The 15,350-nt window shown below is 33.4% G+C and overlaps 2 protein-coding genes across 4 annotated transcripts; one reads left to right on the forward strand and one right to left on the reverse strand.

Annotated features, from left to right (window-relative positions):
• Positions 1–787: 787 nt before the first annotated feature.
• On the forward strand, positions 788–6,351 carry MBD13 (methyl-CPG-binding domain protein 13). Of its 3 annotated transcripts, none has more exons than XM_085672126.1 (6): positions 788–983; positions 2,882–2,962; positions 3,091–3,186; positions 4,086–4,232; positions 4,450–4,594; positions 4,933–6,351. In XM_085672126.1, exons 1-6 carry the CDS (start codon positions 900–902, stop codon positions 6,069–6,071), a joined length of 1,692 nt encoding a protein of 563 aa, XP_085528252.1. In that variant the 5' UTR covers positions 788–899; the 3' UTR covers positions 6,072–6,351. The 3 variants fall into 3 exon arrangements, with proteins under 3 accessions (XP_085528252.1, XP_027923245.1, XP_027923246.1); XM_028067444.2 differs by having other exon boundaries at positions 789–983; positions 2,882–2,989; XM_028067445.2 differs by having other exon boundaries at positions 791–983; positions 2,882–2,989; positions 5,005–6,351.
• A 3,156-nt stretch (positions 6,352–9,507) lies between these two features.
• LOC146887279 (uncharacterized) lies at positions 9,508–12,588 on the reverse strand. Its single transcript, XM_085672084.1, has 6 exons — positions 12,400–12,588; positions 12,040–12,241; positions 10,340–10,439; positions 10,099–10,269; positions 9,771–10,028; positions 9,508–9,691 (listed from the first exon to the last, which is right to left on the reverse strand). Exons 1-6 carry the CDS (start codon positions 12,586–12,588, stop codon positions 9,508–9,510), a joined length of 1,104 nt encoding a protein of 367 aa, XP_085528210.1.
• Between the last annotated feature and the right edge of the window lie 2,762 nt (positions 12,589–15,350).

Raw genomic sequence — 15,350 nt, forward strand, 5'->3', positions numbered from 1 at the left:
TTTATAAAACTTTATTTCAGAATTTATGCTTTTCATCATACTGTTTTCAAAAAAGATATATCTTTTTCAAGAAGTTAGAATTAAATAGGTAGTTAAAAATTAAGTTATTATCATTATAATAGGTTTAGACAAAATATAAACATCTTTTATATAACATGTAAATCTTGTTTATGTAGGTTAGGAAGGACAAACATAGAAAGAAACATGAACCATGTAAAAGTATCAAGTTTGATTTCATATTTTTAGCTAAAGTTATTTTTCTATCTTTCAAACTTTAGTTTGACCTAAACTACTTTTGCATTAATCATCACACCCTAAGCAATCTATGTACTAGCCTCTCTCTCTCTATCTTTCTTTATTTAAAACATTCTAATGATGTTTTTTTTTCGTACATATATTTGTGTTCCTTATTTGTTACCATTTTGATGCATTGACCATTATCATATGATGCATTGACTATTATTAATCATCTGTAATTTTTTATTTCTTATATTATTTATTCCATTGTCAAATTATAAGCAACAAAAATCATATGATCAAAGTAACTTTTGGAAGACAATTGACACATATAATGTGACTATGATAACATCTTACACTTCAGAACACCAGCTACAATGTTTCTAAAGTTCTTCCTTAATAAAGAGATATTCTTATGTAGAAAAAAATGAAAGAGAAAGATACAAAATTGAAAAGGATAAAAAAGTGTATCTATTGGTCCTGCATTTGCACCACGTGGTCATGCAATTTATTTTGTCACTCGGTGGAAGGTACTAAGCTAGTGTCTAGTACTTATAGGTAGCGGCACTCATCCTCACACCAAAAGAGAAAAGAGAAAGAAACAGACTGTTAAATCTTAGGCATTTTCTATTTTCCGGCCACCGCCAATACTCACTAGAGGAATGGAGATGTCGGACTCCGATGACCAACTTCCACCAGGTTGGACGGTGGAAGTGAGGGTGAGAAAGAATGGTAGGAGAGATAAGGTAATTTAGCTTTGACAGTCTAATAATCATGCTTTTTCTTCTGGGGTTGCAGTATTTTGGTGATCTTCTTTCTCTCACACTTGGCGCATGTTATTTTCTATTGTAATAAAGTTGTGGTTGTAAGTGTAGCCTGTATTGTTGCTTCAGGTGTCAACATTTCAGAGAAGGGTTCTGATTCTGAGCTTCAAGAATTTTTGTTTTAATTTTTTTAACTCTTGGATGTAACTTAATCGGCTTTTGAGATTTAACCTTTGCTTTGCATGTATTTTGTTAACCCTTTGGAGTTAGGACCATTTCTCTTCAGCAAATTCCTTTCCTTTTTTTGAAGATTTAAAAGGGGGTCATGATTTTGGTGTGCTTCTTTTTTTTTTTTTTTCTTTTTTTTTTCTGTGTGAGTGGATCAAGAGAAAAAAAGGAATCATAAACTTTGGATGATACTTTTTGGCCGGATTTTTCTTTTATTAGTTTTGGTTGGTGTCCTTCCAGCATGTCATATGTTGCATGTGTGTTGAACATTGCATGTCTTTGAAATAGTGGGACGGACTGAATGTATAATGAAGCTATGCTCATTAGAGATTTAAACTATGCTTTGCATGTAATTTGTAAACCCTTTTGGAGTTTGGATCATGTCTCTTCAGCAAATTTCTCTTTTCTATTTCGAAACTTTGAAAGGGGCACACTTTCTTTGTGTGTTTTTTCATTTTTTGTTTGTGACTAGATCAAGAGGAAAAGAATCATAAATATTGAAACAAGTTTTATGCGGGAATCTTCTTTTATTAGTCAATGCAATGTGTCCTTTTAGCATAGCATGTGTTGCATGTGTGTTGTATATAAATGTCTCTGCAACAGTGAGAGTTACTGAATGCATGACAAAGCTAGACTCAATAGTTTCCAAACAGCACTATGAGGAGAATTGTTTTGCTGATTTAGTAGATTTTTGAATGATGTTTTTAACTCTAGACAGAATGAAACAAGACACTGGAAAGGTAAGACAGGCTTAATAAGTTGTTTATACTGAACTTTGTAGTTATAGATGATATTGGTTGGTTCAAGAGGAAGCCTTAAGATTTCAATGTAAATCTTTTGTTTCCCTCTCTATATACCCAGCAAAGTCAAGTGAGATTGAGAGTCATCTTGATATTTTTTTCTCAGTAGTCATGTGTATGAAAAGTCATCTTGATATTTTTTTCTCAATTGTAGTAATGTGTCTGAAAAACTGATTGAGTGACTATTTAGATAAGCTTATCCTAAAACACTATGAGGGACTGATAAGAAGGAAATATAAAATAAGTTAATCTATATAAGTTAAAATGAGCTTAATTAAATTCAGATGTTTATCCAAATAAACATACTATAAATGCTTCAACCTTTATCATTCTTTGCCTCCATTTGTTTAGATGAGAACTAAAAGAAATTGGGTTAAAATTTCATTCAGCATAACTTTATTTCTATAGATTACCCTTTATTGCTTTTGAATACTGCTCCTATGAATTATACAATGAAATTGAGCTAAGCAAAAAAAAATTGGTGATTAATCATTAGTAGTTGGTTATAAGCTAAATTATCTACATTATTTTCTTAGTTGTCTCTTGTGACTCATTCCATGATTTAGTAAATTTTAAATGAAAATCCATATATTTCTACTTTAGCATCTTGCATTTATGTTAATGTCTATCTGTAAAAATTTTATCTGATTTTAAATGAAAAGCCATGTATTTCCATTTTAACATCTTTTTCCCTGCTAATTCACTTAGTATTTTATCTCTCTGTGGCTTGAATTGTTTTTTGACAATAATTTAATCTTGACTGGGCCAAGGAGCCAAGGAGTACACCATAGGCATAGAAACTTTATCTATGATGATGCAACTCAGATCTTATTTAAGTTATATTTATTGCAGTATTACATTCTCCCCTCAACTGGACTAAAATTCAAATCCAAGGTGGAGGTATTTCGTCATCTTGACAATGCTAGTAACAAAGTCAGCATCCAGAAAATCTCTCCTAATGTCTGTCAATAAAATTCTTCCTTTAATGACATTACTTTATGTTTACTACCTATTTGATTGTATAACTTAAGTGGGAAAATTTGGTTATTCAAGCAATCTAGGTTGTAGTTGAGAAAGCTAGTGCGGAAGGGTTACCACCAGGATGGGTGAAAAAGACCAGAATTGCAACTAAAGGAGATACAGTTAGAAGAGACACGGTAAACAATGCCTCAACGACATTTCTGTTGTATTTTTTATTTGCAGCTAGCTACACATTATTAAAGGAGAGGAAAAATCATGTCCGAATAATCTTTACAATGCTCTTAAGACGCATTTTTCATATTTGTATTTGTTGTTGATTTAATAAATCAGCATGTGGGGCAAACTCCTCACTCAAAGGTACTTATTAAAACTGTTTGTAACTGGACCTTCTGACCTTGCAAAGTTGTCTTCGATCACTTTACAAATGAAGTGATAGATTGAATTCAATGTACCTTGTTCTGCTGTGATAAAAATGCTGATTATTTTTGTCAAATATATTCCGTGTTTCTTCCAAGATTGTGCTTTGTTGCTTGTTTGAAAGTCATGAGTGCTGGCATCACTTAAAATCACTCTCATAAAAGGCATCCAGTTCTTGATTTTATTTTGTTCAATACTTTTCTTTTCCATGATCATTATTGCTTTGGATATACCTTATCTTCCCCTTTGGTGTCAGATGATGAAAATTGCTTGGATTAGGCATGAATATAGGCATTAAAGTTGCTGCAAACATGATATTGGCCCTGTAGCTGTGAGATAAATTATCTGCTAAAAACTGCTTCCTTTCAACCATCACCTTTCTTTAATTTTTTCTCTAACATTCTCTTATTCTTCATTCCTATTTAGTGAAACTCGTACATATTCAAGAGTCTATTCATGTCCATTTTGATTTATACAAAAATCGTAGTTCACTTTTACTAAACTTCAAAAGTGTGCAGTCACCTACTTCTGATTCATATTACTACATCACTTGAGCAATAAGAGTAGAAGAATGTACAACTTTTTATCTAGATTTTCTTGGTCTTTTTGTATCACCAATCAATGTAAGAAAAAGTAATTCACCCTTTTGTTTATGCAGTACTACATCGACCCTGTAAGTGGGTATACATTCCACTCCACTGAAGATGCTTATCACTATCTTGAATCTGGAGAGATAAGAAAGAACACACTCAAACCAAAAGATGGAGACAACAGTGAAACCAATTTAAAAGATGACAAATCTCCTGTATGGGTGGTCATAATTGTGCTTCTTTTAGTTTGTCTGTTTATTAATTAGTCTCACATGCTAAACTTTCCCTTCCACTCCACCTGCCCCATCATGTGGTTTTCTGTGTGGATTTAAATTCTCTAAGATAGGCATATTAAAACTGGAGAAGAGAATCATTAATGCTACTGCTAAGGTTTGTACTTATACAAATTTTCTGTCTTTGTGATTTCTTCAGTCAGTAACTATGAAACCAACATTATCAATTAGCATGGCTCAGAGTTCAAATTTGGACATGTTAGCAAATTATCAACAGAGTCCAAGATCTGCTAGTTCTGGAGAACATATGCATGTGCCCAATTCTAAGTTTATTTCCAATCATGGTAAAGTTTCCATCTTTATTTGAAGTTGACAGCATGAAATCCATCTAATTAGATGCATACCTAATGCTAGTATTGCATTGCCCTTCACTTTAGTTTTGTTAGCTTATTTTTTATGACTGACATCTGCTTATGGACTTTATATGCAATTAGGCTATCTCGTGCAAACCAAGACATTTTTTTTCATGCAGTTAGACTTTTGTATTCAATCCCTCTATAAAATTAAAAATTTGTTCATTCTAGATAAAGTGAAAGTTAGTAAGTTTTGTATTTATGCTAAATTTTTCCTTTTCCATGTTAATAAAGATCTTGCATTTGATGTGGGTTTATTAAATGGTTAGGTATGATGGTGGATGAAAATTTAGATCAGAAAGAAGTGAAGGTTGATTTTGTTGAAAGTGCTTCGTTTTCAGGTTGCACTGACAAAGATACCCAAGAGAAGCAACTTCAAGAAAGCTCAGAAACAAAGCAAGGAACTGAAAAAGTGCAGGCCAAACATCATCGGCGCAGAAACAAGCACAAGAAACAGATAAATTTGCCTAGGAGATCTTCAAAGCGACTTGCTGGAATTAAGCTTGATCCTGTTCCAGAGCTTAAAACAAGAAATCGAACACGTCGAGCAGCAGTTAAACAATCAAGTGAGGAAAAAACTATCACAAATATGGATAAATCTTCCAGCAGCTTGCATGATGGTCTAGCTAAACAGCAACTAAGTGGCAAGGATAAAGAATGCTTCACTCTTTCACCTCCAGATAACAATGGTACTGTTGAAGAGTGTATGAGAGTCACTGAAGATGGAGATAAAGTTGATGCAAATTTAGATTACAGCCTTGACTTTCCCCTCAAAGAACTATTAACAGACCCTTGTATTGCATTTGCAATTCAAACTCTCACTGGCTTAACATTTGAGACCTCCAAAAACTCACAAACTTCTGAATTAAAAGACATCCAGCATTCTGAAATCTCTGCAGCCTCAGATAATGAAGGGCAAGGTAAGAAAAACAATGTAGGCAACAATGTGATCTCATCTCCAGTGCGTCTTGCTACTCCTCAAGAACATGCTGGTGATAATGCAGCCAAAACCGATATGAAAGCCAAGAACGCCGAGAACGAGAATGCATCACCATCTTCTGAAAAAACACTTGACATGTCATGGATGGATCCATGCATTGAATTTGCTATAAAAACTCTCACTGACTCCATCCCATTAGAGTCTGATCCAAACCCCAAGAACTGTCTTCAACAGCAGCTGAGTTCATCCAGTAACCAACACAGTGAGAGGACAATGTCAAATGTCAGTTTAAATAACACTTACCAAACTGACTACTATTGCAGCCAATACTTTGGCTCACAAAAGCCAATGTTTAAGCAGTCTTTTGTGGATCCATCATTGAAGCACACCAGAAACATTGGTATTGGAAATTCTGCTGGAGCAAGACTCTCTCACTGTGGTGAAGGTAACAGAAGGAATGTTTGTTAGATCAGCAACCAGCTTCTGCCTGAACAAGCATAAGATAGTACAGTTAAGAAAAACTATAAAAGGCTTCCTACTTATCTACTTATGAAAGCTTTGACTTATCCTTTTGTTGGTATTTTGTTTCGTGATCCCTTTAAGGTGTGATCCTATCCTATGTATGTATTGTGTAGAACTTGCTATGGTAGTTGTCATGTTAGTTTGACTTAGAACTGTGTTTCTAATGGTGTCTAATCTAACTGTAGAATCTTTCCATAGTGTGACATCATAGTCTTCTAGTTGGTCTTGTTCTTGGTGCTAAGAATTGCATTCCTAGAATAAGCCAAAAATTTTATACTTTCATTCTCACGCTGATGAAGTCAAAAAATGATGCAAAGTTTTTCTGCATTATTATTTAATCATATACTTTCATATTATTACGAAGGAATTTGTGACACTCACATTATATAATAATGATGTAAGGAAACAGTGACTTTTAAATCCTTTGTTTCAAAAATTTGCATGACAAATATTTTACTTTCTTATCATTTTTAAAACTCAAAAGTAAAACAAAAATAAATATTATTTCCGTAATAGAATAAGATATGGTTTTGTCTTATGTTCTTATTAAATTTGGTCTTGGTCTTGTAACTTTTAAAATGTTTATTTGATAAAATTATCTTTCAAATTTGAGTTAATTTATTTATTTTTAGCCAGGCTCTGAACTGCTTTACTCATAAAACTTGTCAAATTAAATTCTAACGACTAATTAAAAATTTAGTATAACATTTTCATTGAAAGGGTATCATTGACTCCTAGAAAAAAAAAAAATAGATATTTTAAAAATAAAGGAATAAACCTGTTTTCTTATAAAAGAATAAGAATATAAATATGGTTTATCTTTTCATGACATTCTCAAATAAAATAATTCGTAAATTTCTCTAATTAAACTATTGTTTTGCCTATAACTGAGCTTTTAACTAGAATAATATTTTTAAATTCAAATGTATGTATAAAAACTTATAAGAATTACTAATTTGCGTGCAATAAATTTATATACACTACCTGGGAGTGGAGAATGTGACTTAAAGCCTAATCCATGTGAATTTTGTATGGTGTCACGTGATTGAGCGTCACCTTTGTTACAAAAAGTAAAAAGTTATAAATGTTATCACGTGTCAACGTTATCTTAAATTGAATGTTTCACTCCACTCAGAGCCTGCAAGTGAAATAAAGTTATTGACAAAACCTTGACACCTAGTAATAGATGTAACCTTTTTATGCACCTCAATTAGTGCATACATAGGCACATTCCAACTCTGTTAACGACACACTACTGAAAAAGGAATTTTAACATAATTAAAATTGATTTGGAATGGTTGTTGAAATCTATAACTTTTTCAGCGTGTTATTTTGAGGCGATTTAATGTAGGAAGATAATAGAGATCGATTATTGTAGAGATTAATCGTGTTTGTTTTGTATGAATGTAAAGGAAGAAAAAATCTTATTTGCGATACACTAATATTTTGCATCCTGTTATTTTAAGGTATAATTAGTCACAACATACCCAGTTTCATCTCAATATATTTAAATGGTATCCGCTTTTAACTTTGCATTTACTTAGTACTCAAATTAGTTAATTCGTATCAATGTGGTCCATCCCGTTAAGTTTTCAGAAACGCCGTTAACAGAGCAGTGATGTGGCATTGTAGAACATATACGTGTCAATGAAAATAATTGTATAGTGGCAATTGGTGGATAACGTGTCATGCCCTATTTGAATTGATTGTCCCCATTCAAAAAGCTCTAATTTCCCATTTCCATCTTCATCTTCTTCTTCATTTTTTGGCCGGGAAGCTGATTTGTTGCAGGGGTAAGGTGGTTGGCGAAGTGGGAAATGTCGCATGGTTTTAGTCATCCATGGTCGTCTTGTTTGTGTGGGTCACATAACCACATCGTTTCTTCTCCTGCTACTGTATCTGGGTCAGTGGGTGGAACACCACATTGCCATTGTGGGGGAGATTGCAGTGTTAAGAGTTGCAAGAACAGTGAAGAATGGTGGGAAAGAATTTTGGGGGTGCCCTCACTACAAGGTTTGATATGTGATTTTTATTTTTGTTTGGGCTGACTTTTGTTGTTCAAAATCATGTTTGCTTTGATTTTTGTTAACAACGGACTGGGACTGAAGATTTCAAAGGCTGCAATTACTTCAAATGGTGCACTGAAGATAATGGGGATGAAAGAGATGCAACTATTGCTAGACAGAGCCAAAGAATACGTCAACTGGAGAAAGAGTTGATTGATTCCGAGAAGTGGCTGATGTACTTATTTAGAATGATTGGGTTTGGTTTAATTGTCATCCTTCTTCTATGTGTATTGATAAAAAAATAGATGAAGAGTTCATTGGTGAATATGGTTTGATGTTCTTGTTTTGTAAAATCCGTGAAGGCTTAATTTTATGAATGATTGAATATGGTTTGTATTTGGGTATGTATTTTGTGTTCAATGAAGTTGTAATGAATGGTTATTAAATGAATTGGAAGTGAAATTGTTGGTGATGAAAAGTGTGTTCAATTTGTGGTTACATCTTCAAATTTAATCTTCTGCAATTAATTGGATGCACATAGAAGAAGAACCATAACCGGTGGTGGCATATTCATTTGACATTCATAAATTTTGAACTAAAGATGGATGAAAATGCATTCATTAAAGAGGAAGTGAATATTAAGTGTTGAGTACATAAGTTGGGCATATCAAACTAATTTGTCTTCTAAAATAAGCCCAATATAAACCAAGTAGTCAATTACAAATTACACTTTAAAAAACAAAAAGGAGGTCCAAATTCTTCAAGATAAAACATTCAGTTGGTGGATCATGGCTTCCATGCTGGGCCTCCGCTTTTATATGCCAATTTTGGTCTAAGATTTGTACGTGCAGGTGGTGCCTGACTTTGTTGTGTTGCACCCGGTTCAATTTGAGTTGTTCGATTGGTTATTGTACTTGGTTGCTGAATTGGTTGGTGTGGTCCACTTGATGCATGCGATCCAGGAAGAGCTTTTGTTGGGGAATGAATTGGAGTATCAATTGTTGCCTTAGTTGGTGTGTGAATTGATTGTTCTGTTCCAGGACCATGTGTTGGTGGTTGAGTTTGTTGACTGCTCCCAGTTGGTGGCTGAGTTTGTGGATTAGTTGGTGGCTCCTTTAGGGCTTGTGGACAACCATTTCTTCTATGAAATATTTGTCTGCATATCTTGCACTTCTTTCTAGTCCCACCTTGTCTCAATTGTGTAGAATCTTTGCGCAACTCCCAACTCTCAAGTCTTCTCTTTTTTTAGGTCTCCCTGGCAATATCCTCTTTGGTGGTGGCAAGACATCAATATTTGAATTCATCTCCCAAACATTAGGTCCATTGACTGGATATATCAGTGGAATATATGTTTCTTCATACGTTGATGTCAAAAACTAGTGAGGTATATGTTGTTCTACATTAATATTGAGGAACCTCATAGCAGTGAGTGAGTGGCAGCAGGGAATTCCTGTGATTGTCCATTTTCTACATGTACACTCCAATTTGTCTAGGTTCACCACGAACTTATCTCCAGCCATGGACACATGGTTAACCTTAAACAATTTTTCTCCAGCCCAACTACCAAAAGAACATATAACAATTAAAATATGAAATATACACATTAAATAAGATGATATTTTATGGAAACAGAACTAACCAAGGTATCCAATATTTTGTCTTCTCTAATTCATTATCCAAACTGTTTTTGATTTTGGGGCAGAGGGAACCTTCAACCTTTTTTATGTTGACTATATTTTTTGCCCATCTCTTCATAAGATAAATTCTAATGTCTTCAATCATGTTGATGATTGGCTTACTTCTTGCATTGATGATTGTCCTGTTAAATGCATCGCTCATATTGTTGACAAGTGTGTCACATACTGCCTGCCCTGTGAACCTGGACCTAGACCAAAATCTATCACACCAAAACAAAGTCAATAAATAAAACTTAATATTGTTCAATCAGAAAAGTATGAATAACTTGCCTTGGAGGAATGGCAATCAAATATTTAAAGGCATCTTCATTCAACTCTTTCATCATGCTGATGATTGGCTTACTTCTTGCATTGATGATTGTATTGTTAAATGCCTCGCTCATATTATTGACAAGTGTGTCACATATTGCCTGCCCTGTGAACGTGGACCTAGACCAAAATCTATCACACCAAAACAAAGTCAATACATAAAACTTAATATTGTTCAATCAGAAAATTATGAATAACTTGCCTTGGAGGAATGGCAATAAGATGTTTAAAGGCATCTTCATTCAACTTTTTCATGTCTCTCATTGTGGCCTCCCATGCTTGAGTGTAGTGGCTGCAGCTACCTTCCATAAGAGTCTTTTAAGGTTTTTCCCAGAAAATTTCTTGCAGAAATGTGCATATATGTGTCTTACACAGAACCTTTGTTCAACATTAGGTATTAATTCTTGTAGTGTTGGGAGTAGTCCCTGTATAAATTAAAAAATAAATTATGAAAGCTTGTAGAAAATATAGTTTAAGACATTAATAGTAATGGTTCTAGAAATGCTTACTTTTTGTTGATCAGACATGAAGGTTATTCCCTTGCAAACTTCAACCCCACCAACATTGGCGGACCAATGAAGGGACAGGGGGGAGCTGTGGCCCCCCCAAACTTTTTTTGAAATTTTTTTAATGTTATATGAAAATTGTTTTATTTTTTATTTTTTTAATTATGTATAAGAAATTTGATTCTTTGGAATTTTTTAAATAATAAAAGTATATTTTGAGAATTGATAAAAATTAAAATAGGTATTTTTTTATTTATTTTATAAAATATAACATTTAATGTTAATAAATAATAAAGCATAAAATTAAATTTAATAAAAAATAAAGAAATTTATTAAGATATTTTTTCTTTTTTCTCTCACTGTTTTTTGAGTTTCTCACATATTGTACCCACTTTAGACTTTTATTTGTTTTGTTTTCTTTTGTTTATGAAGAAAAAAAAGAAACTTGAACACAAATTCATTATTTTGTGCTCTCATTTTTGTATGCTTTATTCTATTAATGAAGAAAAAAGTAATTCTTTTTTTCTCAATTGATAGTGAAATATTAGTTTAATAATTAATATTATTTTTTTTCTTACGAGCATTTGGTATATTCATTTTTATAAATATAGAAGAAAAAGCAATGCACTAAGTGTTTTTTAATAACCGGTTTTTAATTGTGACTTGATTATCATATATTTTTCTTTTATTAATTACGTATCACAATTTTTATTTAGATTATGATAAATTATCTTTTAGTATTTTTTTTAAAACATAAGTATATTGATGAAGAAATAAAAGAATAAATTAATTATTTAAAAGTGATAAAATGAAAGCTACCGTGAGGAAGAAAATAGACAAATCAATCTTTGACAAAAATAGGAAGTCAATTACATCTACTTGATTGATTTTTTAATCCGTCTCGTCTTATTTTAACTCTTCTTGTTTCTACAACTATATCAGAAAGATAATTTTCTACAGTGAAAATTATCAAAATAAGATTGCAAAATAAAACAGAAGATGAATTTTTTTGCTGACGATATGATTATTTATATTAAAAACAAAATATAACTAAAAATTTTAGTATTGATTCAATTATTATTGAGTTCAATAATCTTATGGATCCATAATTAAATATATAAATTTTAAGTGTATTTTGGCACCCCCATAAATATTGAGCAAGTTCCGCCATTGCCCACCAAGGTCATCCACCAAGAGCACTAAAAACCAACTCCACATTTCTTTATTCTCGACTTCAACAACACAATACGCCAAAGGAATCATTTGGTCATTACCATCTTTTGCCACAACTGATAATAATTCTCCACCATATTTGCCTTTTAGGAAACATCCGTCTAACCCAATGATAGGCCTACAACTAACAAAGTTGTCCTTAGAAGCCTTTAAACACACATACAGTCTTTTGAAAGTTTTTGTCCTTCATTATCATCTACACTGAATTTCACAGTAGATCCAGGATTAGACCTTAAAAGTTCTTGGGCATAGTCATAAACAATTTTATATTCTTCCCTAAATGACCCTTCCACGTTCTTGTATGCCATTTTTTTTGCTCTATGGGCAGTTGACCTGGAGATTCCAATATTCCATTTTTTCCAACTCTGTTTCGAATATTAGTAAGTTTAATATCAGGATTATATCTTATGTTTTTTTCTAACCTCTGACTTAACCATTTAGATGTTATCATCTGGATATTAAATTCCTTACTGCAACTATGTTCATTTGTAATTCTTCTTAGCTGCCAAGTACTTTGAGCAACCTTGTATGCACAATAAGCATACCACTTACATGTTCCTTTTGCCCCTAGACACTTGACACAAATCCTTCGTTTGTCATTTCTAAAAATCTTTAATTTCCTCCCATTGTGCATACCATAAGTTCTTATGGCTTCTACAAACTCCTCTTTTTCTGTGAAGTATGTCCCCACCTCCCAGTTGTAGCCTTCCATACTTTTGGGCATTGAAAATATCCCAAAGTTTTCATAACTATCTCTATCATCTCCAGAACAATCATTGTACTCAACACTATTCAAACTTTCAGATGCCTAGTCAGTGTCAGATAAACCCCTATCAGCTGCATGATTATTATGACCACTAACTCCACCAAAATCAACTGAACCACGACCATCACCATCCCAAGAGTCATCTTCATCTTCATAAGTATGGATATTGACATCAAGTAAATCCTCTTCAATAAAACTATCCCCTATGGAATCACTACAACTACTTACATCATCCTTATCTACATCATCTTCATTCACATTTTCAACATGAATCTGACTTCCATCACCCACATTTTCAACTTCTACACCATCATGAACCCCACATCCATCTTCCTCAATTTTAACTTGCACACCCTCATCAACCTCACCTCCATCTTTTTCTTCTTCATTTTGTACACCCTCATCAACCTCACCTCCATGTTCCTCAATTTCAATTTCTACAGCCCTATCAACCTCACCTCCATCATCCTCATTTCGAACTTGTACACCCCCATCAACCTGACCTCCATGTTCCTCATTTGTGTTCTGTACAGCCCCATGAACCTTACCTTTATCATCCTCATTTTGAACCTGTACACCCCCATCAAACTCACCTCCATCATCCACATTTTGAACTTGTACACCATCATCAACCTCACCTCCATCATCCTCATTTTGAACATGTACACCCTCCCTCACATCACCCTCAGGATTACCCCCAGAATCACCCTGAACATCACCCTCTTCCACAGTAGGATGATATTCTAACAGATTCACTACCTCAGCTTCATCCACTTTGTGAACCACATACAAGTGTACCTGACCATTAAGAGTGGCAATATTCATCATATGACATGCCCCTCAGTCATCAAACAACAACTCTAATCTACCCTCCAAACAGATCCTCCACCCACTGCATACCACATCTCCTTCACATTTGCATAACCCATCTCCTTTAGAATACCCAAAATCTCGAAATAGCTCCATCTAACTGGGTCACATGCCAAAATACTAAATTGTCCAACATATTGTTGTGACCCATTACTCTCAAACCTCCCACCATGATGAAACACAACTCCGAAATGGTCGTCCATACCAACAATAATATATCTATAGTACCTTGTGAAATACCATTTTACCCAAACAAAGAAACACATATTACATTTTCATACCACTATCACACCGACTAAAGCATCAAAATAGAAAAAAAGCATAACTAACGGGCGACCACTTTTCGTGCACAAAAACACACTTCATGGACCACCATCGTCAACGAAATCAGAAAAAAAGGACCACCACCGTCAACAAAATCATAAAAAAATTACAACAACACCGCATAACACCATTAAATTAATCCACGCACAACATTCAACCACTAACCCTAAACCCCACCATCCCAGAAACAAATAATGCAATCAACGACAAAAAAAAGTGGTTTGCGCACCTGCAATCCCAAATAGCTGCCAATTTGAAGTCAATTACACCTTCAATTTTGTCCACAACGCACGAAATGGCTAAAATTTACTAAACCCTAACTTCACGAAACCCCTCTTCTATCTCACACAACGTTCCAATTCGTCCCCTTTTTCTTTTCAATTTCCTATTACGCAGCACTCTTCCACATCACACACCACTCTCGTGCCACGTAATAACTGATTTTCTCACTTAACTGGTCAACACAGTCAGACACTATCTTATTTAACGGGTCAACGAAAAGGGACCACATTGATGCAAATTAACTAATTTGGGTACTAAGTAGGTGCAAAGTTAAAAGCGGGTACCATTTAGACACATTGGGACGAAACCGGGTACGTTGCGACTAATTATACCTTATTTTAAAGAGATTTAAGATAAACATTTACTATTTTACCAATATGTCCTTTGTTATTATATTATAAAATACAACATATTTGTTGCTCTCACTACTTTCATGTCTCGAGGTGTGTATGCTCGTGGTGAGACCATATGGTTGTTCTTATTTTTTTATGTGTCCTATCACTCTACTTTCATTTGATTTTTGATGTTCCATAACACTTCCTTAGCTTTCCACCATTGTTAATGGTCATTCACGAAGATAACAACAGTGACAAAGTGGAACTACAAGTGTGTTATGGAAGAAGTAGAGGAACCAGATACATTGTAGTTGGATTTGATTCCAACTTCAAAAGTTTTATCTCATTTACCTGGTTTCAATTGTATTCGATTCCAAAATCATAAGTTATCTTGGTTCATTTAACTAGTTCCAATATTCTTGTATTTGATTCCAAAATCTTGGCTTTAATATTGAAAATTAAAATATTTAATTTTTAAAATTAAATATATTATAATATTTATTTTTTAACGTAATAAATATCATTAATAATTTTATTCATCATAAAAAAATTGAAAAAATAATTACAACTTACCTAATTATCATTTTAAATTATTTTTAACACCAAGAACAATTTGGTAATCAACTTTTTCATCAATTACATTTTATTTTTTATTAATCACATTAGTCAAATCTTTCTCAAATTTTCACAAAATTTACTCGCAAATCCATTATATTATCACCTTCAAATCCCTTAAAAACAACAATATAAACTTCATTCTCAAATCCCCTCAAATCATTCCTCTCAAAAGAACACAGTGTGTTCTTTTGGATAAATTGATTTAGGAGAGAGGGAAAGGAATAGATTGAAAGAATTAGGGAGTGAAATTGGTGTTGTTTTTTTTAAAGAGATTTGGAG

This window comes from Vigna unguiculata, chromosome 4 (assembly GCF_037176805.1).
Source record: "Vigna unguiculata cultivar grain cowpea cultivar isolate G323 ecotype 2 chromosome 4, ASM3717680v1, whole genome shotgun sequence".
Taxonomy (NCBI): Eukaryota; Viridiplantae; Streptophyta; class Magnoliopsida; order Fabales; family Fabaceae; genus Vigna; species Vigna unguiculata.

Coding starts and splice junctions, on each gene's coding strand:
- MBD13 (XM_028067444.2), top strand. CDS start 900: ATGGAGATGTCGGACTCCGATGACCAACTTCCACCAGGTTGGACGGTG. Junction 984..2,881: donor AGAATGGTAGGAGAGATAAG/GTAATTTAGCTT, acceptor TATTTATTGCAG/TATTACATTCTCCCCTCAAC. Junction 3,187..4,085: donor ATACAGTTAGAAGAGACACG/GTAAACAATGCC, acceptor TTGTTTATGCAG/TACTACATCGACCCTGTAAG.
- LOC146887279 (XM_085672084.1), bottom strand. CDS start 12,588: ATGGAAGGCTACAACTGGGAGGTGGGGACATACTTCACAGAAAAAGAG. Junction 12,242..12,399: donor ATGCTTATTGTGCATACAAG/GTTGCTCAAAGT, acceptor TATTCGAAACAG/AGTTGGAAAAAATGGAATAT. Junction 10,440..12,039: donor ACAAAAACTTTCAAAAGACT/GTATGTGTGTTT, acceptor CTCTTATGGAAG/GTAGCTGCAGCCACTACACT.